The 23,382-nt window shown below is 36.5% G+C and overlaps 1 protein-coding gene across 3 annotated transcripts in view; it reads left to right on the top strand.

Moving 5' to 3' along the window:
- The first annotated feature begins 622 nt into the window (after positions 1–622).
- The window catches only part of ETF1 (eukaryotic translation termination factor 1), a 33,926-nt gene continuing 11,166 nt past the window's right edge, over positions 623–23,382 (top strand). The window contains exons 1-4 of one of the 3 annotated variants that reach the window (XM_031953353.1): positions 623–1,266; positions 1,448–1,551; positions 19,430–19,605; positions 20,302–20,441. In XM_031953353.1, coding sequence (XP_031809213.1) covers positions 1,466–1,551; positions 19,430–19,605; positions 20,302–20,441 — 402 coding nt within the window. In that variant the 5' untranslated portion in view covers positions 623–1,266; positions 1,448–1,465. Of the gene's footprint in view, positions 1,267–1,293; positions 1,310–1,447; positions 1,552–2,143; positions 2,270–19,429; positions 19,606–20,301; positions 20,442–23,382 lie in introns of those variants that run through there. The other 2 variants (XM_031953355.1, XM_031953352.1) reach the window with 2 other exon arrangements.

Below are 23,382 nucleotides of genomic sequence, written 5' to 3'. Positions count from 1 at the left end.
ATCATAATCTATAAGATATATAGGTACTATAAATATTATCTCAAATAGTAAAGAGGAAATTAAGGTCCAAAGAGATTTAGGAGACTTGCCCATGGTTATATAAAAGTTATATCAGAATTGTATCTTTATACAAGTCTTCCGGATTCCCAAATTCAGAGCTCTACAATGCTAAGTATTACACTTTATGTAGCCCTTTAAAGTTTTCAAAGTGTTTTACAACTAACATTGAAACATGAGGACCCCAACGACCTTTTGAAACATGACATATACCATCTTCAATTTACAGATGAAAAAACTCTCAACATTTTCATCTTTCCCGCCAGTGTTTTCACCCTTTTCTATTTTCTTTCACGCACGCTTCGGGGGCAGCGCAGAAAGAGAATTGACGCCCGTCATAGGTTAAGACTGCACATTCCACGCCCCCCCCCCCCCCAACCATGGAGTATCCTGGTCCCAGCGCTAGACCTTACTGCCTGACCCACGAGGACCCCGACCCTGAATTGACCGCAACTCCGCCAGTCCCTCACTCTAGAGCCAGAGGCCGTGACGTCACGGAGCCCGGGGTCGACGTCACTGAGGAGGCCAGGAGCGCTCTAGTCCAAGGCCTGCAAGGCGCCATTCCCGGCGCGCAAGGCGGCGCCCGTAACCTAACTGGCTCAGCCGAGGAGCGAGTGGGGAAAGCTGCGGCCAACCAAGCCCATCGATCCCCAGAGGGCATTCGAAGCCGAACCATGGGGATCCCATGCCCTAGAAATCCGGAGAGAAGCAGAAGCTGCCACCTCCGACCACCATGCATTGCCCTCTATATACCCACACTTCACTGTCCTGACGCGGCAGTGATTGAAAGCTCGCGAGAGTCTCACAGACAAGTTCTTTTTCACTCCCGTCTTCCACGCCCCGGAAGAGGTGGTGGCTCTCTCTCCTCGCCTCAACCCTCCAGCCCTACCTCACAAGGCAGCGCGGCCCCGATTGCGACCAATCACTAGGCTCGTTGTTAGAGGCCGCGCGATGAGCCAATGGAGCGCAGCAGCGCGTGTCCGAGTTCCTCCGACCCCTCCCCCTTTCCTCTTGCCGCTGCCCCCCTCCGCACCCAGCCCCTGGCTGCGGAAGTGATGTCACAGGCCCCATGTGAGCGGATTGCAACACATGCAGCTGCCTGGAGAGAGGGAGCCGGTGTCCTACATCAGAGCCGCCGCCGCTGCCGCCGCCGCCGCGGAGCCGCCGCCGCCGGGGAGGAGCCGCTGCCACCCGGGACTGGGCCCTTAGGTGAGGGCTGGAGGATAGGAACTACAGTGACCGTGGCCGCAGGGTACAGGCGGCTTTGGGGGAGGGGGTCCGGGGGGAGAAAAGGGCCGCTCGGGGGCAGCGGGGAAGGGGGCCGCTCTGCCCCGGCGGCGGCGCTAACTCTGTGGTCTTGGTGTCTCCGGGCCCCGCCGGGCCGCTCTAGGGAGGAAGAGGCGAGAAGATGGCTGACGATCCCAGCGCTGCCGACAGGAATGTAGAGATTTGGAAGATCAAGAAGCTCATCAAGAGCCTAGAAGCGGCCCGCGGGTGAGCGCCGCGCCGCGCCGCGCCCGGGGATCCCGGGACTCTCTCCCTCGGCCCCCGTCCCGCCCCGCTCTGGGACTCCCTTTGGGAGAGGTGGCCTACCCTTCTCCGCGCCGCATGGCCGACTGTGGAGAGCCGGGCCAGAGAGGGCACGGCCAGCCCCGGGGGCCGCCTCTGGGTGGGGCCCCCGGCGTGGGCCTCTCCCCGGCTCCGGCCGTCCCAGCGTCCATCACCTCCCTCCTTCCGGCCCGTCGGGGGCGCCGACCCCCCTCCCCATTTCCTGCTCCACCAACCTGGGCCCCCTTCCTGGCTTTCTCGGTCCCTAGAGCTTAGTCGGCCCCGGGGATGGGGCCCCGACGGCCTCCCGGGGGATGAGTCGGGGAGCGCCTCCTTTCCTCGACTTTCCCTCATCTCCCTTCTCTCTATGAAGCCTCGAGAGCCCAAATGGGGAGGCCATTTTGACGAGGCTTGAGAGGAAAGTGATGTTGGGACGGGGTTGTAAAGAGAAGCCTACTTGGGGGGCCGTCTCAGACTTCCTCTATTCTCCACCCCCTGCAGGGGGGGGGGGGGGCTGCCAGCCTCGGGGGACCTGGCAGGGGCTGAAGTTGCAACAGTGTTTGGGGAAGGTTGTCCTTACCTATGGAAGCTTTGAGGTGCTGTTTCCAGATGTTTCGAAGGAACTCCTGGGTGGTAAAAATCTAAAAAAAGGATGGGATGGCTAGTAAGTTTTTAAAGTGACCGGGTTTTTGCTAGATACTGTATCTAATGAAATTACATTTGGGTTCTACTAAAACCATTCCTATGGAGTTGGGGCTGTCATTGGTTGGAGAATGGATGTAGCCAACTTAAGAATACTCTTGTTTTAAAACATTCAGCCAGGTTTAGATGTTTTGAATGTCTATTTACTGAATTTTGGTAGGAAAAGAGCAGGAATTGGATTTTTCTTCGAGAACAGGTATATGCTTTATGAAAAGCCGATATCCTTTTTCAGACCACAATTTGTAAAGCTTTCTTCAGCGTCTCTTTTCTTTCTTAGTTGTAAAAGAACTTTTGCAAGAGGTGAAGCTGATAATTCTTTGAAGCATGTTACATATTTTTATATGCATATTCGGTGTTATATAGTAGCTTGACTACGGCCATATGGAAAGTTAGTTTCAGAGCATGAAATAAAAGTTCAGGTTCCCAGCACTACCAAACTTCTGGTATTCTCTAGCTATTCTGTCTTGTTCGCATTTCTCCCTCTTGATCAAGGTCTGAACAAATCTTTGTGTTAAACTTTGTTCTTAGTTTCTGCAAAAACCTATGATCACATTAGAATGAAGCTTCTGAATTTTGGTCCGGTAAAGTGATTTGAACTGTTAAGCTTTTCTTTGTTTCATCTTCTTTGTAAAAGAGAATTGGGGGAAGGGGTAGAGGAACTGGGAATATTAGGTAACTAAATCATTGTTTGTTTAGCAGTTTGATTCCATTTCATTGAATCTCAATATTAGTTATGGTTTTAAATAATTCTAAGTAAAATTATGATTTCAGGGCATTTAAAAAAGTAAATTATTCTCTGTTAGGCAGTAGTTTAAGAAATCTCTTAGTTTCAAAGCTGTTTTTAATGTGAAGGATTAAAACTGCATTTGATTTGTATGTTCATTCGGTCTTTACAGCTTAGGTAACAGTGTGTTTCAACCCATTTGCTTCCCTAAGTACATCGTTTTAAACTTTTTTTAAGTTCTTTGAAGGCAACCAGAAAGTCACTTCAGTGATGTAATTTCCCAGTCTTCTGAATAAGGTAACTTGGCTTAACAAGATTAGTTTTAATTTCTTTCTGCTTGTTGGTGAAAGAAGCCAGTTCTTAAATTTATTTCCAGGTATGTCACCATACAACCTTAAAACTTTTCATAGATTGTAAATATCTCCTTTTTTAGAACTTAAACACTCCCTCTTGCAGTCTTCTTTATCTGTATATAATTCATAAAGTACGTGATGTGACTAGGTGTAGCAACAAATGTGGTTTATAGATCAGGGCAAAAATAATAAAATAACTTGAAATATGCTTCATGGTTGGGAAAGAGTTTGAGAACATGGCAGTACCAGGTATTGTCTTTTCCAGGTCATAGGAAGAGTTAATTGACTTATCAAAATGTCTAGCTCTTTTTCTGTGTCTCTGTGTGTGTGTCTGTTTTTCCTTTCTATCTGACTCCTTTTCTCTCTCCCTCCACCCCTCTTAACACACACAAATGCACACACAATACAATTTGACTTGCTTTTTTTTCATACTCTAGAGTTTAGTCATCTTGACACAACAGCTTATATTATAAAGTCTTTGACTCTCTTGGATATTAGAAAACTTTTGAGAGTTTTTTTGTCTTTGATTTCTGATATTTGAGTGTATATAAAATAATGTTTACAGAGGTGATATCTAATCTTGAGAAATATCTTAGCTCCTTTGCCTAAGAGTTAAAAGTTCATAGGAAAATTCTAATAAACTAAATTGTTAAGGTATGACAAATGACTCCAGATTTGCCACTGTATTTGGGATATGAATTTGTTTTTAGTATAAATTAGAAGGAGTATACAATTGATTTTAATGGTAAGAAACATCATGAAATTAATGGTGGGTGAATAAAAATATTCTGGAAGTAGGGAAAGGCAGAAGAAAGCTATTAGTTTGTATTTTACATTTGATATTTTCATTACTGTTGAATATTTGACGTTGATCCATAGTGGCAGGGTTTTCCCATTAACTTTAACTTCAGTCTAAGAACATAATATAAGTTTGAATTTCACATAACCAGTTTATAGATAACCATATGACATGACACAAGTATAAACTGGCTAAAAAAGAAAGCCATAGAAAAATATCCTGGCAAAGCAGAGAGCAGTGGTTAGTTAAAATCTAGAAACTCTGGTGATTCACCTTTGTGTGTATTTCAGATGAACTGTGCCTGTTTAAAGTGCCAAATGAACCTTAAATTTTTTTCAATATTTCAAGGATTCATATCACAGATCACGACCTTTAAATGTTACTGTGATTAAAAAATTCATCTGTTTGCAGCCAACCTGGGAAAGATCTAGACTGAGCCCCAGATGACAGTAATACAATCTATCTCAGTAGGAACTACCACATGCCACACTGACTTCAAGAATCCAGAATCAGGTCCTCCATTCTCTAAGTTGGTTTAATAGATTTTTAGTGCAAAGACTTTCTCACAATTCTAATTGTGCTCTATTTATTCTACTTAGCTCTTAATAAGACCACTTTAGAAGATATTGGCCCATTTGATAAATTGAACACTGCATTTAAGAGTTGTAAAGACCTGACCATAAGCAATTGAATGGAATATGGATGTCCTTTCTAAATAAAGTGGTTTCTTTTAGATTGTACCACTTTTATTATGTTCTTATATTATAGTTATTCCATAGTATTAAGGAATTGATAATCAGAAACTGTTCTCAGCATCAGCAATTATATGGTAAAGAATCCAGGTTGGGCCCTATTCTGAGATGTTGACTAAAGATTGAGATATTTATCTCAAATTATTTTAACTGCCATTGCTATTTCTCACATATATTCAACTGAGTTATGTTTGCCTCAAGGCTTTATAACTGGGTCCAAAACATAATAGATGGAAAAAATACTTTTCTCTTACTCATGCCCAGAGCTTGAAAATTTGTAAATATAATTTGTAAATCTTTAGCCCTTCCCTGAAACGTGTAGTAGTGAATAATCATATAACCAGAAGTATAAACCATTTTTAATACATTTGCTTTTATTGCTGAAAATTTTCTTCCAGTGTTCAGTTTATTACAAAAGTGAATGAATATCCACTTAGAATCTTAGTTGTGACAGAAATTGAAATTACCCAACAGAACAATGAAGCAGAAAACATTCATTTTGTGAGCCCTTACTGGTGTTTTTAGTCGTCTTAGTTGTTCAGTGTACAGTGATTGAACTATTTTGTTTTGAATAAATTAAAGCATCAATTGATGCCTCAAAAATAGAATTTATTGGTCGCAATAGTTACACATTTATGTTATGTGATAACATATGTTAATCAAATTGGTACCTGAAGGATTTATGGATCAGTTAGCATTTTGGATGGGAGTGATGTCCAGATGGTGAATTAGGAGAATATATATCAATGTTTCTTCACCTGTACTTTCCAAAGTCTTTCTAGGTTAGTATAAGCCCTGCTGGAATTGAACTTTAGTAATATAGTTCTTGAAAATCCAGAGTTGTAGTTAGGTATTGGTGAGGGACATAAGTGGAGATTAAAATATGTTTGTTTTTAAAATATCATTAAAAATGAGAGTATTGCAACATATCTGTTGGTGTGTACTAGTCATGGGTAAATGTTCTGATGACCCTTATAGGTATTGGAAAATAAATACTTTTGTGGGCTCTACTCAGAGAGATAGCAATTTGGGGGTTTAAACATGTTTCAACAGTATCTGTGAATGTTATAAGCAATTATAAGAAAAGCTGAAGGAGAGGGAAAAAGAGATGGAAAAGAAGGAGAGTAGTTATATTTGGTAGAAAGTGCTAGAGTACTGCTCTTAAACCTTCAAAGCTACAGGTTACTAACTTTCCACAATATTGGTCCCAACAATGTGTTGCTACAGTATGGTAGTGTGTCTACACTGTGAACCTAATAAATATTCTCCTTTTTGAATTTCCACTTTTTACAGACTTTTCATTGTAGCAGCAATTTATTTGAGAGAAGGCTTACTTTGGACATACTCCCAGGTTAATAGGAGTACCTAATTAACATACCATTTAGGACAGAGTTCACCATAGGTTGAGGATCCCCCCAGCTTGGGTCCTTATCTCTAGAGGTCTTATTTCTTTGAGTTATTAGGTATATGTTACACGGTGCCTAGCATAATACTGTGTGTACAGTGAGTGCTTGACAAATGTTTTGAGTGTTAGGGTACTTGGAACTGCAAATTTACAACAAAACCATCTTGATCATCCTCTCTTCTTGAAGTAATGATTCCAGATTGGGAAGATAAAACCTGCATCAGCTACTGCCTGTAATGTAATATAACTTATGTAATAGTGGATTTTTCACTATTATATTTTCCATTTTATTTACTGAAGATTTCCCTTTAGGGGCTTTCCTTCATATAGTTAAATAGAATAAGTGGAAAGTAAAGGGAGGAGAGACCATTTAATAGGTCTGGAAAGGTTTCATGGTATAGGTGCCATCTGAGCTGAGACTCTAAAGAGATCAGCACAAGGCAGTTCAGTGACATTTTTTGGTTCTACCAATCTGTGACTGGTAGAGATGATTTCCAGGGATATAAAAACCAGTAAGTTATGCTTTCCTGGATATTTCATGCTTCGAATATAAAAAATCCCAAATATTTTTATAAGAATATGTAATAGAATTAGTATCTCAGGACAATTGTAATAATTTCAGGAGAGACATAATATAAAGTATTTGAATATAATAGCTACAAGGACAAGATAATAGACAAAAAAAAAATTACTTGTCAGTAATCAAGCTTAATCTCTAAAGGTTTCTTGGGAGGAAATATTTTGAACTACTTCTTAAAGGCAGTGGGTGTGGTATTTAGAGCTAAGGTGGGGCCTTGGAATTTTTTTCACTGACAGAATTCTGGGCCAGAGAGTAAAAAGGTATACATGTAGTAAGTGGCAGAACTTGAGAGGTGTATGTAAAAATATATTCCCTGATCATGGGAATTTCTTGATTATAGGTGGTCCCAAAGCAGGCAGTTTTTGCTTCCACTGCCAGAGGGAGTTTAGGTGCCCTTGTGTCAGTTACCTCTTTGAATTTGTAGGATCCAGCCATATTTGGAGTCTAAGTGAACCATCCTTCCTTTTTACTTTTTTCCCCCTCTCACCTGAGGACTTCCAGTATGTTGAATAGGGGATTATTCTCTGGGAAGAAAGAAGTATCATCATTACAGATTTAGATCTGGAAGGATCTCTGAGGCAGTGTAGTTTTAATTCTTTCGTTCCCCAGATGAGGGAAATGATGCCCAAGGGATAGGATATTTCATTTATCCAAGATCACAGAGGTAGAAGTAGTAACAGAGCTAGGATCTTAATCCAGATTCTCTGACTACCAATCTAGTGCTTTTTCCAGAATGCCATGTTGGCCATAGCAGATTAAGGAGTAGCCACTGGAAGGAGACACCTTGATTTCTGACTTTAGATTCTGGTGGGCTCACTCTTTCCATATGCCCTGCCAACTAATCTTTTCACAAATTTGTGTGCTATATAGTTGCATCTGCCAGGAACTGAGGTCAGATGTGATTACAATGGTGGCAATGTGAGACAGCCTACTAGGCTCCTATTCCACATACGGTAAAAATGATTTTAAAATCATAGAATCGAGACTTCTTAAACTAAGCTTAATGGAGACCAAGGGTAGATAAAGTTTTAGAAGCTTGCATATTGAGCAGGTGGATTTTAAAAACTAATTAGATCTTGTTTTCTAGGGGAGATCTGTCTTCTAGTCTCTCCACCTTCTCTCAGTTGAAGAAGCTTGAAAAATAACCCCTCCTCATTACCAACTTAAGGTCAAGCAAACAAAACCCTTACATGACCATGTTTGAAAAAGATCTGCATTCTGACTCCATCACTTGACAGACAGTGAGCAACATGTTTTATCATGAGTCCTGGAATTGTGGTTAGACATTGTATATTGATCAGAGATTTTAAATCTTTCAAAGTTGTTTGTCTTTACAATATTGTGATATAATGATATAAGTTGTTTTGCTTCTGCTAAAACTTTCCTCACATTCATGTACTATAACTTGTTCAGCCATTCCCAGTTGATTGGTCACACCCTCAAATTTCCATTTCTTTGCTGTCACAGAGAGCTGCTGTAAATATTTTTATACTATCTGTTGATTGTTTTTAATGAGCATCACTAGTGAGGTAATACAGAGTACCTTGGTAGGAAATTGGTTTAAAGACAGCAAATTAAGAAAAACTGTGTAATTAGTCTTTGGTTACTCCTATGTAATAATTGAGAAATATATATTCAGCTTCCTTATGCTGTTACTGTATTGAGCATTGTTTGTTTCAGTTGAGGGGACTCTGATAACATGGAATTTGATGAATCACTGCTGTGGAATTCCTTGATGTTGTTGATTTCTTCTACTTTGTGATTTAATGCAGCTCTGAAAACACCTTAGGTATTTTTCCTAGCTCCATTTTGGTGGAATATTCTAATACCATTTTATAAAATGTGTTCTCTTGTCTTTTAAAAAAATAATTACAGAGTAAGTGGCTAGAATTCTAGAAAAGCATATAGTAGTGGGTGTATTCATATTAGTGTGGAGTGTTAGTGTAGTTCTAATATTCTTGAGGAATAAGATAGAAAAAATTGTGCTTCCCAACCTCTCTGCCAAAAATTTTGGGAGCATTTTGTTCTAATATATATATACACACACACACACTCCCCATTTCGAACCTTCTTACTAAATTGTTTTACCTTCATCACATCAAAAGATATGCTTCTGTCTCAACCTAATTGCCATTTCTGGCCCTAAAAGTCACAGGTATGAATTATTATAACCTTCTGGTGTGTCTATATTTCCATTTGGAAAATGTTCCAGACATATAGAAGTTATAGAGTTGAGCACATAAATCACGACTACCACCACCACCAAAACAAAACAAAACAAAAACAAACAAAAAAAAAACCCTAAACTCTCTAAGAAAAGTGTTTTATATAGATCCATGTCTCTTCTGTTGGTCTCTCTTACGATATATGTTATTGTAAAAATAGAAAAATAGACAAGGCTAGAAAAAACCACTAGTTGATCTCATACTATGTAACTTTAGTCAATGGGGAGCTCCTTGTCTTGGGATAAACTTTATTTTTTGTTTAGCACAACAGTAGAATCTTGAGGTGCTGCCTGACTATGTAGAGATCATGAACATGTCCTTAGTTTTGTACTCCAGGAAATTGGAGCAAGATGAGAATGAACAGCCTAAAAAATTAGGGAGTAGTGGAAAAGAACATTGAAGAAAGTGTTATTTAATAGGATTATTTGGTAATAGGATGGATATTTGGATAGATTGGAAGCAGTTAAGTCATGTGGCAATTGTATATCAGCTCCACTTAAATTATTGGTACATACAATTTGTATATTTGGTACATACAATCCTCTTTCTTTTAGAGGGATTGAGAGAAGATCTTCTAGCCCTTCTCTAGAACAGAGGGGTTTCTTTTTGTTTTTGTATTGTGGACCCTTTGATGAAGGCCTTGTACTCCTTTCAAAATGTTTCCAATTGAATAAAAAATGGCATTGCAAAGGAAATCAGTTTTATTGAGATACATTAATGCATTTCAATAATAATAATACAAATTTTGGCATTCCTAAATTTAAAAAGTCAGGGACTTTAGTTTATAAGCCCTGCTCTAGAGGAGAGATAGTGACATAGTAGATCTGAGAGCTAGCCAAGAATACTGGGGTTCAAAGTCAATCTATGATAAAATATTGACCCTTGGGCAAGAACTTAACCTCTCAAAGCTCTAGACGGCACTGTAAGATTATAGGTTGCAGAGAAAGTCTAGACATGGATTGGTAGAGGAAATATTCATAACTGGAAACCCTGCCCCAGTGAAATCTCAAGTCCAGTCTCCTAGTCCTTATCTAAAAGGAAATGTGAATAAGAGGAACTGTCACAGATTTCTAGTTTATCAGTTAAGGATAAGAATTTTGAGTTTTCTGGCTCATGGCAGGAGTATAAACTGAGTACAAATCACTGCCCCATTAAAAGTGGTTGACTGTCACATGGTAAGCATCTGTTCCTGGCCAACATCAAAATTTTGGAACCTGGCGGTGAATCAAAGACGAAAGCTCTTAAATCTTAGTAAAAGAGAAAGAAAGGATAAACTTGTTGTCAACTAACTTGATACTTGTCTTCAAAAGATTCTTATAATCCTTGTAATTCTAGCTTAGTAAAATTTATCTAGGAAATTCCTGCCTTTTCAAGATTTGTACATTATATTTCTAGCTATGGCTAGAAGGTTATGTTACCTTTGTCATCTATGACAGTGTCCCTAAACTTTCCCCCACCCCCACTGTCTCAAAAAGCCCAAAACCCAAATTCCTTCATTCTCTGCCCCAAACCTCCTTGGCCTTATTCAACATCAAGACATTCTTCCCTTCTACCTCAGGCATTTGATATCAAGTAACATAACCCTCATTTTCCGTTTTACTTATAATGGATATGCTGTCAAATGTTTCTTCTATCCAGTCTGTATTCTTGGGGTAAGATGAGGATGAGGGGAAAAGGTTGTATCTGATGATAATTCAATAGTAGATTTTGTCATTTATAATTTCTAGTATCAGATCTCCTATAACCTATTAAGTTTGAAAATAAAATTTCTTTCATTTTGATCCACTTCATGCAGAAAAGGTATAATGACCTATATTAGTCTCTTTTGCTTTTTAATTATAGAGAACAAAAATAAGGAGTTTTGGAAAGAGTGAAGTTGGGGACAGAAAGTTTTAGTTTAACTTCTGTGATAAGAATTCAGCTTCTTTGGGTTGTCATAATCTAGTAAAATAGTAATAGGCTCTTGTGGGAGAGCCTGGTGGTTTGTGAAATTGTGGGCTTTTCTTTTGAGAAACTGTCTGAGGTGACTTAAGTATGATTCTGCCTTATATCCTGGATGGAGGGGAATAGACCAAACTATTCAGTATTTCTTCACATTTTGTTATTCAGGAATCATTTCATCTGGCTAGCTAAAATTTTCTGAATGTTGATAATAAAATAGAGCCAGAATGACTTCATTTAAAAATAGATAATGCCATGCTAATTTTATTATTGTTGTTTTACTATTGGAAAAGAGAAAGGGGATGGTGTAGATATTAGGTAGAATTAATTGAAGCATTTGACAATCTGTTTTGCTACCCTTAAGAACACATTGGAAAGATCTCACAATGGGTTAGTTTAATTTGTGTATGTAGGTAGATTTGGAACTGGTTATATGACTAGACCCCCAAATGAGTCATATCTGCTTGGAGGGAAAGTGCCCTAGATTGACCATATCTTCAACATTTTATCAGTGAATTGGGTCAAGCCATACATGACAAATGCTTATCAAACATGCATTGATTCAGAGTCATTCAGCTGGGTTCAGAAATCAACTTGACAAGTATAGGTCAGTAAAAGATCTAGGGTTTTTAGTAAATTCAATTAGTCAATAATAAGACTAAATATCCATAAAAGAGGTTTATTAGTTGTTCCAAATCTGGAGTGTTGTATTTAGTTCTGGGTGCCACATTAAAGAGGAAAGTTTTTAATATTGGAGTATATCCAGAAAAAAGTTGATCAAGCTAGTGAAGAAACTGAAAAGATCATGCCATAAAAAGATTTATTGAATAAAATTGAGGATTCTTAGCCTTTAAAAAAAATTAAAAGTTTGTACTTAATACCTCAAATATTTGAAGGGCTGAATTATGGAAGGAGAATTAGACTTATTAACTGTTTATTCTCATATGGCAGAGTGAGGAATATGTGGACTGGAAAAACTTAACACAAATTGATGCAGAATGAAGTGAGTAGAACCAGGAGAACATTGTAAAAATCCTATCTGCCTCCAAAGAAAGAACTGATGGAATCTGAATGCAAATGGAAGCATACTGTTTTCCTTCCTTTCTTCTTTTTTTGAGTTTTCTTCTACAAAATCATTAATATGCAAACATTTTTTAATTATAACTTTTTATATACAAAACATATGGATAATTTTTCAACATTGACCCTTGCAAAAACTTCTGTTTCAACTTTTCCCCTCTTTCCCTCCACCCCCCTCCTAGATGGCAGGTAGCCCTAAATATAGGTATACATATTTATACAGTTATCTTGTTGCACAAGAAAGATTGGATTTAGAAATAAATAATAACCTGAGAAGAAAAAACGAAAATTATGCAGACATGTTTTACATGATAGCACGGGTATAACATGTTAGTTTGCTTACCATTTCAGGGAGGAAATTGAGGGAAAAATGTGGAACTCATAATTTTTTAAAAATGTTTAAAAATTGTTTATAAATTTAAAGAAAGGAATATGTAGAATTCATAACAACAAAAGTGTGGGGAATTTAAGGGAAGTTTTTTTCTTGAAGGGAAAAACTTTTTGACAATTAGATTTGTCCTGAAATGGAATTAACTGCCTGATAAAATAGTGCTGAAGGTCTTAGAACAAAGACCAACTGATCATTTATAAGAGCTTGTAGATTATAGAATTATATAGTTAGAGGTAGTCTAATCGTCCCTCTTTCTCTTCACAGATGAGGAGACTGAAACAGAAAGATTAAATAACTTGCTTTAAGATTATATTGATAATTAAAGAAGATTTGGACCCCAGTCTTCTGACTTAAATCCAATGCTACTCCAGAGGGAATTTTTATTCAGATATAAGATTACCTCTCACATTCTTTATCTACTCCATGTTTCTATGGTGAATCTCATTCCTTAACATTAAACCATTTGTATTTCTCTGATTTCATCTCTTGCATTTTAGTGTTATTAACCTTTTGCAAATGTCTCCTTATCCTTTATGACCATTTCTAACAAGTCTTGCATTTCCAGTACGAAATATATTACTGTACAAATAGCTACAAGTTCCTTATTCTGCTTTATCCCAAACATGCTTCTATTTCCTTCCATGCTGATCTGGCTGGCTAGGCGGGTGTCCCCTTCCTCCCTCACTGCTCCATGTGCATCCCTCCCGAAGTTGCGCGCTCCATCGAAGAGGACGACCTTCCCCCATAGAGGCATACCGTTCTTCGGTCAAGGGTATACGAGTAGCTGCGCTCCCCTGCTAGAACAAGCTCCCAAGGTCCATTTGTAGGAGAACGTAGGGTAGTCAAGCTTCCAAGACTCCAGACACATCCATGTTATTATAAACTATGCCTAGGCATGTGCATGTGCTTGTGCGTGTATCTTTTGTGCTTTTGAAAGAGATTTGTTTAGATTTCATAGGAGGATATAACTTAGGGATCAGTTATGACCTCTAGGTATAAGTGCAAACCACCTAATTCATAAATATTCTCTAATTTATTCTTTTTTTTTTTCTTTTGCCTTTTTGGGGAGGCAGTTGGGATTAAATGACTAATCCAAGGTGAGATTAAAATTGAATTTAGTTCCTTCTGACTCTAGGGTCTATGCCATCTAACTGCCTGGACAATCTCACTAGTTTCTGAAGCAGCTAATTCCAGTGTGGCACAGCTCTAATTATTAAGACATTCCTTCTTATGTTACCTTATTTTTTTTTTCCCTCTTTCTTTCAGAGTGTATTTTCTGTGTCCTTACATATTCTTCTTCCCAATTTATTCAGTAGAATTTATGAGTCAAGAAAAATAAATTAATTTGGCTAAAAACTTTACATATATTCTTCAGTTTCAGATTTTCCAGATTTTTTAGCCTTTTAAAGTTTTATTGATGTCTTTGGGTTTTTAAAAAATACCCAATAACTTCACCCATTGGCCCTCCTTCTTAACAAAATTAAACAGATATGCTAACCTTGGTTGACTTTGTTTTGTTTGAGCAAAACATTCTGGTCCCATTAGCTTGTCTCATCTGACGAAAAAAAAAAAGGAAAATTGTTTCATCATTTTTGGGCATGGGGGGGAAATCGAGAGTAATTTTTGGCGTTATAATAATTATGTATATTGTCTTGGTTCTACTTTTTAAATTTTTCATTAGTTGTGTTTCTCACATTTCTTTGAATTCCTCATTCTTCAGTTTTTGTGACAATATTCCATTACAATCCATATACCACAATTTAACCATTCTCTAATTGATAAGTACCTACTTTGTTACCACCAAAAAAAATGTTCTAGACATTTTGGCATATATAAGACCTTTTTATTTTCTCTTTGGCCTCTTTGGTCAGAATTATCCCCTTATGGTTATAGTTTTAATGACTTTGCTCTCATAATTCCAGATTGTTTTCAGAATAGTTGGACTGCTTCACAGTTCCACCAATAGAATATAAGTGCAGCAGTCTTCCTAAAACTTCTCAAACATTTTCGGTTTTAAAAAATCATCTTTGCCATTGTGACAGGTATAGTATGGTGGAAAGAATACTGATTTGGACTTGGTGAACCCAGAGTCCTAACTCTTCCACTTGATACCATGGACAATTCATTTAATATCTCTGAGCTTCAATTTCCCGTTTTGTAAAATGAAGGGATTGAGTGAAATGATGTATAAGTAATTTTTAATGTTAAATCTATGATTCTATGAGCCTGGTTTTCCTTATTCAGCTTATTTCACAAATTCTCATTCTCAGAGAGTCTATAAAACTTGTAACATAAAAATTTTAACTTTTGTAGTGTCTTTCCATGTTTATACAAACTGGTCTAGCAACTCTTAAGAATTGCTTCGGGGAAATGTTAATGTTGATCTTGTCTATGTTTCTGTGTAATCTTTTAATTTTCCAAAGATCTTGAGATCTTTATTCTGGACTAGGTATCTTAAAAGTCAATAATATGCAAAGTGAGTTTTTTCAGTGGAAAAAATATTGATGAAATCTGTAGCAGACGTAAAAATAGTGCTGCATAAAGAAGTTAAAGTGATTGTTACAAAGTTAGATTTAGCTTTAGAGTTTGTTTGTTTTTATGAAGACTGAAATACTCTCTGTATCTTACCAAAATGTTAACAAGCTAAGTGTATGTTCATTTAACTTTTAACTATTGTTTCCTTTTAGTAACTTTATGATAGTGACTCAAGCTTAACAGCTACTTGGTAACAGGACTTAAATTATTTTATTACAAAGTATGAACTTTTTCTAAAAAGGAAACCTACATAGTGTAAATTCTTTTCTCGTATTCGTGATCTAATGAACAATGTTTTCACTATTTTGGCTATATTGGAAACATTTGAGAAATAAGTATAAACTTCCTTGGTCAATACTTTCTACTAGTAATACTATTTATTGTTTAAATGGTCTAGTGATAAAAATAAATTGGCATTTATATGAAAGATGTTGCTTTGACCTGTCATACTTATAAATTTCCACAGCCTTTTATATCAACATCTTTCTGAGTTTGTATGGTCAGTCATCCCTCATTCTGAAATTTATTCTCTGAAACCTTCTTTTGCTCTTCCTTCAACTGCTCCTGTTTCTGTCTGCTACATTCTATATCCTATAAGTTACTTTTTTTCAATAAATCTACCTCCTAAAAAAGCTTTCTCCTAAAGAGATCACATGATATAGTAGAAAAGACACTGAAATTGTAGTTCACAAGTTAAATTAACCTTACTTTGATGCTTCTAATTGTTTGTGTGACATTTTTAGCCATCACTTACAGTAGTTTCCAAACTTAGATATCAACTCCCATCCCCAGAACCCCCACTTTGTTTAAAGAAAAATGGTTGCAGCTTCCCACATAAACTCATTTAAATGATTTCTTTTTATTGTGAATTTAGTAAAAATGGTTGATGCCATTTAAAGTTGTATTTTAAATCGAACATTATAACAGCAAAACTGCCCTTTTCATCTGGACCCTTTCTTTTAAAAAAAAAAAATCTCTGCTATCAAGGTGCCTAGTTCTGCATGCTCCCAGTCCCACCAAGGTAATCCCTGACTAATGCACATTTGGAATAATTCCCAAGCAGACCAACCATTGCCACCAAGGAGGCTTCCTAAGAGTTTTCATCTACACAACATAGTATTATTCTAAGTTGGTGGGTGGAAATATCCACTTTGTCACATGATTTTTTGTGAAGTCTTTGTTTTCATTCGTTTTATTGTTTTTCAAGTAGCTTATTGAGGAATGCATTGTAATATAGTGGAAAGAAAGAAGATTGAATTGGGACAGTAGATCTGAGTTACAATCCCAACTCTTCTGCTTAATACCTGTGTAATGTCACTGTCAAATAGTTTCTCTGTCCTTCAGTTTTTTTATTTTTAAAATAAATAGCTGTAAGGTTCCTTCCAACTTTAATAGTCTAATTGTGTGGATTTTTCCCCTGCCATTTTTTTTTTTTCATGGTGGAAATGTCCATTTGAGACAGCCAGGCTTTGTTTTTGATAAAGTAAAGGAACTTTTTAATTTGGGTTTGTAATAAGAGTTCTCCTGACAGTAACTTGAGGTCTGGATTCAGCTGATAGAACTACATATGTGCAGTATTTTAATTGATGTGTTATTGTTCCTTTACTCTATCAGAAGATTGTCTTTAATCCTTAGGCTGTTTCTGCTGTGATGTTTAAAGCCCCCAAAAAAGCAATATTGCCTTAATCTTTCTTTCCATTAAACACTTGTTAAAATTTTCACCATATACAGGCATTGTGGTACAAAGAAAAAATGAAGGAACTGGTCCTAACTTCAAGGGGCTTACATTCTATTGAGGAACATAGAGACTTAACTGAATATATTCTAATCTGCTGATACTTGAAACTTTATCTGACTTAAATAATAATAATGGCCTCTTGAGAGTATTTCTGAGGAAATGTATGAACTCTTTTACTTTAGAAAGATGAAAGTTGTCTTTGGAAGTAACTATATATCATGGGTTCTTATATTTGTAATGCGAAACAGGTTTTTAAATAAGTTTTATAAATGAAATTTGTGATGAAAAGAATCATCCTCTTTTTAGTTTGGTATTATATCTTTGAACTAGAGGCTACCATACCATTGAATTTTGTCTAAATCGGCAAGGAAATTGTTAATGAGCTCAAATAATTTTCTACGATTTGACCCACTTAAGAGCTTTCCCTCAGTTTTCTCTTTTATCTTTTAGTTTGGAGAAAAGAGCTTATTTCACTATCCAGAAGGTGGCAGCAGAGGCTTATCATATTATCCCAATGATTTTATTTTCTCTACCACGATTATCATTCAGTCATTTTTCAGTTGTGTCTGATCCCATTTGGGGTTTTCTTGGCAAGGATACTGGAATGGTTTGTCATTTCCTCCTCCAGCTCATTTTACAGGTAGAAGCTAAGGGAAACATGGTTAAGTGACTTGCCCCCAGTAAGTATCAGAGGTCAGATTTGAACTCAGGACTTTTAGCCATTCTGCTAGCTAACTGGCTCCTCTACAGTGGTATCATTAATTAATTTTCTCAGTAAATTAAACTTAAATTTTGATACCTCTATTTATAATTTGAATACTGGGGTTTTCATTTTTTCACACAGAAACAGTGTGTAGAGTTTCACCTTTTTAGATCACCTGGCAACCTGAAGATATGAGTTTTGGGGACAGGGTACCTACTTGTATCTCTTCTAAAATAAAGCTACTATATGCACGGTTTCTATCAAGTTCAGTGTAAAGGAAATGAATGGGAGAGATGAATAGTATAATTTATATCTCAATACTGGGGAACAGAACAAACATTGTTGTAAATTATTTTTCTTCTCTCTGTCTTACATGCTTCCTGATTGTTTTTTATTCTACTTCTTTGCCAGTTCTCTCTAAAGCCCAGCTTCTTAAACTGTGTGTCTAAGCCCCATATATGGTCTTGTAATTAAATGTGGCTATTGCAGAATTATAAATTATCAGTAAATGTTTGGTTTGTATATTATATACATAGGCTCACATAAAACTTTCTGGGGAGAAAAGGGGCCATAAGTGGAAAAAGTTCAAGAAGCCCTACTCTAAAATATGGGTAAATGGAATTTATATTTGAAATAGGTATATTAGTCTAATAAGGAAAAGGTAAACTCAGTAAGTAGGAAAGTATTCAGTACTTTTGAAGTGTATTCCTTTTAATTTATTCCTTTCCTCTCTCCCTCTTTCTGTGTATAAGGGCTTCAAATTCACAATCCCCCAAATTTGAGAATTAGATAGGAATGTGTTTTTAGCATCAAATTGCATAGCATGCTTTATCTTTTTTTTTTAAAGCATGCTTTATCTTAAAACAGATAAATGTACTTACAAGGAAGATTGGTTTAAATAGTACTAAAAGCTTTTGTAATAACCCCTTAGCAAACTGGTTGTGGCAGGTTTTATCCTGTGTCTGGTATGTCGTTGTAGATTGGGGTCTTTTGAGAATCACAGTTCTTTTGACTTTATAAGGAATGGAATTAGTCTAATATAAAACATTAAACTTATCTTCAGCTTGGTATATTAGTATAGGTTTAGTTTCAGGCACATTTCAAAACAAGAAAAAAAAGCTTTAAACAAAAAAAAGAAAAGAAAAAGGAATTGTGAGGGCCAGAATCAATACATTATGCAAATATAATTTAGAGGTATCAAGTCCTTTTGAAAGAGAACTGTCAACACAAAAGAAATCTAAAACTGCAGGATTTTTAAATTTTTGACTTTTCTTTTTACATAACCTTCATTTCCTAATATATTCTTTATATATTTCCTTGCTTCTCTGAATTTTCAATATCCCTGTCTTAGAATAATATTTCCATTATGTTTACTTCAAACTTTATTTAGTCATTCTCCAATCAGTGGCCATCTATTTTGTTTCCAATTCTTTCCTATGACTAAAAGTGCTGCTGTTAATGTTTTGCTGTATATAGGACCTTTGTTTTTGTCTTTGAACCTCAGTATAAAGGCATAGATGCCTATCCATGGGAACTTTTACATCAAAGTGCTGTATGATTTTTTATTTCTGTTAAAAAGTATAATTCCCAGTTCAATCTTCATTTATCATAATTTACTCCAAAAAATGCTGAATATTTTTTTCCTTTTATTAGACAAGCAGATGTAAATGTTTTATTTAAAACTAGAAATGAAATGAAGAAGGAGATTTTTTTGTTCTGTGCTTTGCTTAGACCATGGGAATTTCAGTCTAAAATATCTTAGTGTTGAAAACTGAAGTCTTGGGATGTACAGATGAAAAGCTCTTTCAGATTTCTGCTATTTTTTCTTTCATTATGATACAAATAGTATGTGATATTTAATTAATTCTCTAAGGAATACTATTTTCTCTTTCTCAGCAATGGCACCAGTATGATATCGCTGATCATTCCTCCCAAAGACCAGATTTCTCGAGTGGCAAAAATGTTAGCTGATGAGTTTGGAACTGCATCCAATATAAAATCTCGTGTAAACCGACTTTCAGTTCTGGGAGCCATTACATCTGTACAGCAAAGACTCAAACTCTATAACAAAGGTATCTCATTTATAACATGATTTTATTCTTCCCTCACTCTTCCCCGTCATTAAAAACATTTGTAATTTCTGTCAACATGCACTTAACGGACTTAAAATATATTTAATTCTTCTTATGACTTTTTTCCCATTCTGTGTCCCTTTATAGAAAATCACTCGTGGCAAGGTTTTTTGTTGGACTCTGTAGCAAGGACGCTGCAGTAGTACTTTGGTCAAGGATGCTGCAGTAGTACTTTGGTCACACTTGTTTCCCTAGGCTACTTGTCATCTCCTTTTCTTAGTGGTGGTAATAATTAAAATAATAATAGCATTTAATAGCACTTTAAGCTTTGAAAGGTGCTTTATGTATATGTCATCTCATTTGATCCTCATAACAACCCTGTGAGGTAGGTGCTATTATTATTCCCATGAAATAAAGCATTATTTTGTTTGGAGACTTAAAGTGGTAGTTTTTAAGGTATTGGACCTCAAGTGTTAACATGTTCTTATAAATTTGGACATTTTAGAACAATTTTCAAAATATAGACAGACTTGTGCTTTAAAATCTTTATCTTATGTTGTGCCCTAGACTGATTCCTAGTCTTCTGAAGGGGAGGACAAAAGCTAAAATCGAATTCCTCTCAAATGTTAAAATTATTTTTAGACAAGAAACTAAGGAAACTGGTTTCAATGGTATTAAATGATTGTATTTTTGCAGTACCTCCAAATGGTCTGGTTGTTTACTGTGGAACAATTGTGACAGAAGAAGGAAAGGAAAAGAAAGTCAACATTGACTTTGAACCTTTCAAACCAATCAATACATCATTGTATCTGTGTGACAACAAATTCCATACAGAGGTAAGAATCCAGACAGTTTTCTATCATGGGTTTTGAAAGAATGTCATTCATTTGTTCAGTGAAGAGGGTGGAGGGAAGGAGTAGTAAAAGAAGAGGGTTGTAAGTAGCTGTGCCTGATACTTTTTAATTCTGTGTCTGATACACATTATCTCTGAAATATGTACTATTACTGTAGTAAAATACTGGCTTTATACAATATCCACACAACATACTGGTTTATATGAAAGCTAAACGAACCTTGTATCTATATTTGGGGTAGGTGGGGCCTTACTTGGCAGACAAGGAGACGGGAAGCTCATGGGACATTCATTAGTCTTTAAATAGTCTTTGCTGCCAATTTGTTCTTGCTGATTTGGTGAGGAAATGGAATGTCACCACTCCAGATGTTCAGTGACTAAAAAAGAGAGGACCTTAACCTTTTTCTGCCAAGCATGAGGACAAACCATTTTCAAGAAAATCAGATAGAAAAGTCTTAAATCCTTAAGAAAAAGGATAGGTTTTAAAAGAAGTTAGTAAAAAGATGAAAAAATCCTTTGAAATAAAGGAGTTTGCTCAGTTGTTGCCATCACATTAATCTTCTCTATGGGAGCTCATGCTGTTGAGTTCTGAATTTGTTTACAGTATGGCATGTATTAACCAATTTTACTTTTTGGAAAATAGGTTAGAATGGGCTTTTAATGGTAGAAAAAGATAGCATTTGAAGTATTACTACCCCTATTTATCTATTCTGTTTGAATATACTTTTTTTTTCATTAAACATCTCAATAATCTATAAACATTGCATAATACAGTTTTCCTTGAACCTAGTTTTTAAGTATTTTTATGGCATTGCAGTTGTATTAGTAATTTAGCAGACAGCTGATTTCACTAAAGTGACCCTTATCCACAGACAGAATGACAATTCAAAATTTGAAACTGGCTCTTAGCTCAGTTTCATTGCCTTTCATGGACCATTGTAGTGAAAAAATTCTACGGTGGAATCAGGATGGACATTCATCCAATAGATGATATTGGGTAAATTTTTAGTTCCAAATTTTTTCTTCATTTCCCCTCCCCAAGACAGCAAACAGTTTGATATAAGTCATATGTGTGCAGTCATGATAACAGGGACTTTTTTGCTGCATCTCTTAATATAACAGACTTGCAAAAAAATTTTTTTTTGGCAGGTTTTCTACTAGAAGTCACCACTCTGTACTTAACCTAGTTATGGTTTGACTATGGCAGAGTTTGAATTTTGTGTGTTTTGTTGTTGCCTGCCAGCCTAACTTATTTAATAAGTTTACCCTCATTAGTTTTTCTAAATCCTAACTTCTTCCTCAAAGGTCTATGTAATCTTCCTCGTTCTACCTCCTTTGGACTTATCCGGGGTTACATTGATGTACAGTGTGTTCTCCATCAGAAGCAAAGTTAAGCTAATTGTGTCTGCTAATGGAGAAGAATACTTTGGAGGAACATTAGTTCCCCACAGGTGGCAGTGTTATATCTGGTCTTCTTCAAGCCAGTGTAAGAGATCATCATTAAGAACACAATTTCATTGACATGTGCAGCAGCCTTTCCTTGATGCTAATTACCGCATGGTAGATATAGGGAAACATCTGTTCCAGAATTGGGCAAAGATTGATTTAAAAAGAAAATAGAACAGACTCTTGATCACAGTGATTAATCTGTAATTTCCTAATTGATATTTAAAGACACTATTTTCCTTTTCCCGATTTAAAATGGGATGTACCTTCTGAAGTATAAGGTTACCACCCAGCAACTGTCAGTTTGCCAAGTCTATAGGGTATAAACTATCATCTTGTCCTAAAAGCTCCTACTTTGCCATATGGGGGGGTGGGAAATTTTTATTCTAAGGAGAGGATCCCCTAACACCCCCCCCCAAAAAAAAAAAAAAAAAAAACACACTCTTGAATCCTTGGTTCAATTAAAACCCAAAGGTTGGGGATGGGGGCGTTGTTTGATACACAAAAGTTGCCTTATGTTGAAATTTGTAGCCAGATGTCATTTAAGTACTGTATTGCCCTGTCCTTGTACCTTTTTCCCCCTATTGGAAGAGATCTCATTTTTGTGTGATATAGCTTAGTATATAGTGTTTTGTTTGGTCTTTGAGCCAAAATTTAAGTGCTACCTAATACACATTTTAACTGTTTTGCTTAATCTTTTAATACTCAGTCATTAGTACCTGCCTCCATAATTTTACCTTTTATCTTATTTTTTGTATGTCTGTACGAGTACATATACATATTGTTTCTCCTGACTATAAGACCCTTGAAATTGGGGCTATTTCACTTTTGTCTTTGTACCCACAGCACTCACCAGAGTACCTAGCTCATAAGCAATTTAATAATTGCTTATTGATTGCATATGGATAAGTTTTACTGATCTACGTTGGTGAAGGAAGTTTCCTAACCAATGAGTGCGATCTCGGGTGTGCAAACAAAAATGACACAAATATATCATAAGAAATTATATTGTTGAATCAGAAGATGACCTCTTAGATTCTTGTTCTCAGACTCACACTTCTTATGCCCCCCCACTTCAAAGAAGGAAAGTTAAATGACAGGTTCTTTTTAAACAATGGAAATTCCGATCCTTAATTTGTAAGTTTTTTACACTATGAGTTTTCTGAGGGTTTTAGTTCTTTCCTCTGCCATATTTATTAGGATACAAGGGTGAGTTCAAAATATAAATCTCCTTTTAATGAATTGGGTACTTGTTTTCTTTTCTATCTTTTGGTCAAGTACATTGACATGTTCCACAGTCCTTTTAATGATTAGCTCAGAAAACTCAGGTGAAATTCAAAACTCTTTGAAATCAATTACTTTATATCTAAAGTTAGCATCACTAGCCATTTTATTGCAGCACCACTAACTTAAATATCAAAAAGAAATCCGTTTTGTGTGTTTATTCTCATTCAGTCCAACAAACTTTAAAGCACATC

The sequence above is a fragment of the Sarcophilus harrisii genome, chromosome 2, assembly GCF_902635505.1.
Source record: "Sarcophilus harrisii chromosome 2, mSarHar1.11, whole genome shotgun sequence".
NCBI classification, from domain to species: Eukaryota; Metazoa; Chordata; class Mammalia; order Dasyuromorphia; family Dasyuridae; genus Sarcophilus; species Sarcophilus harrisii.
This window is presented reverse-complemented; position numbering and strand designations above follow the sequence as displayed.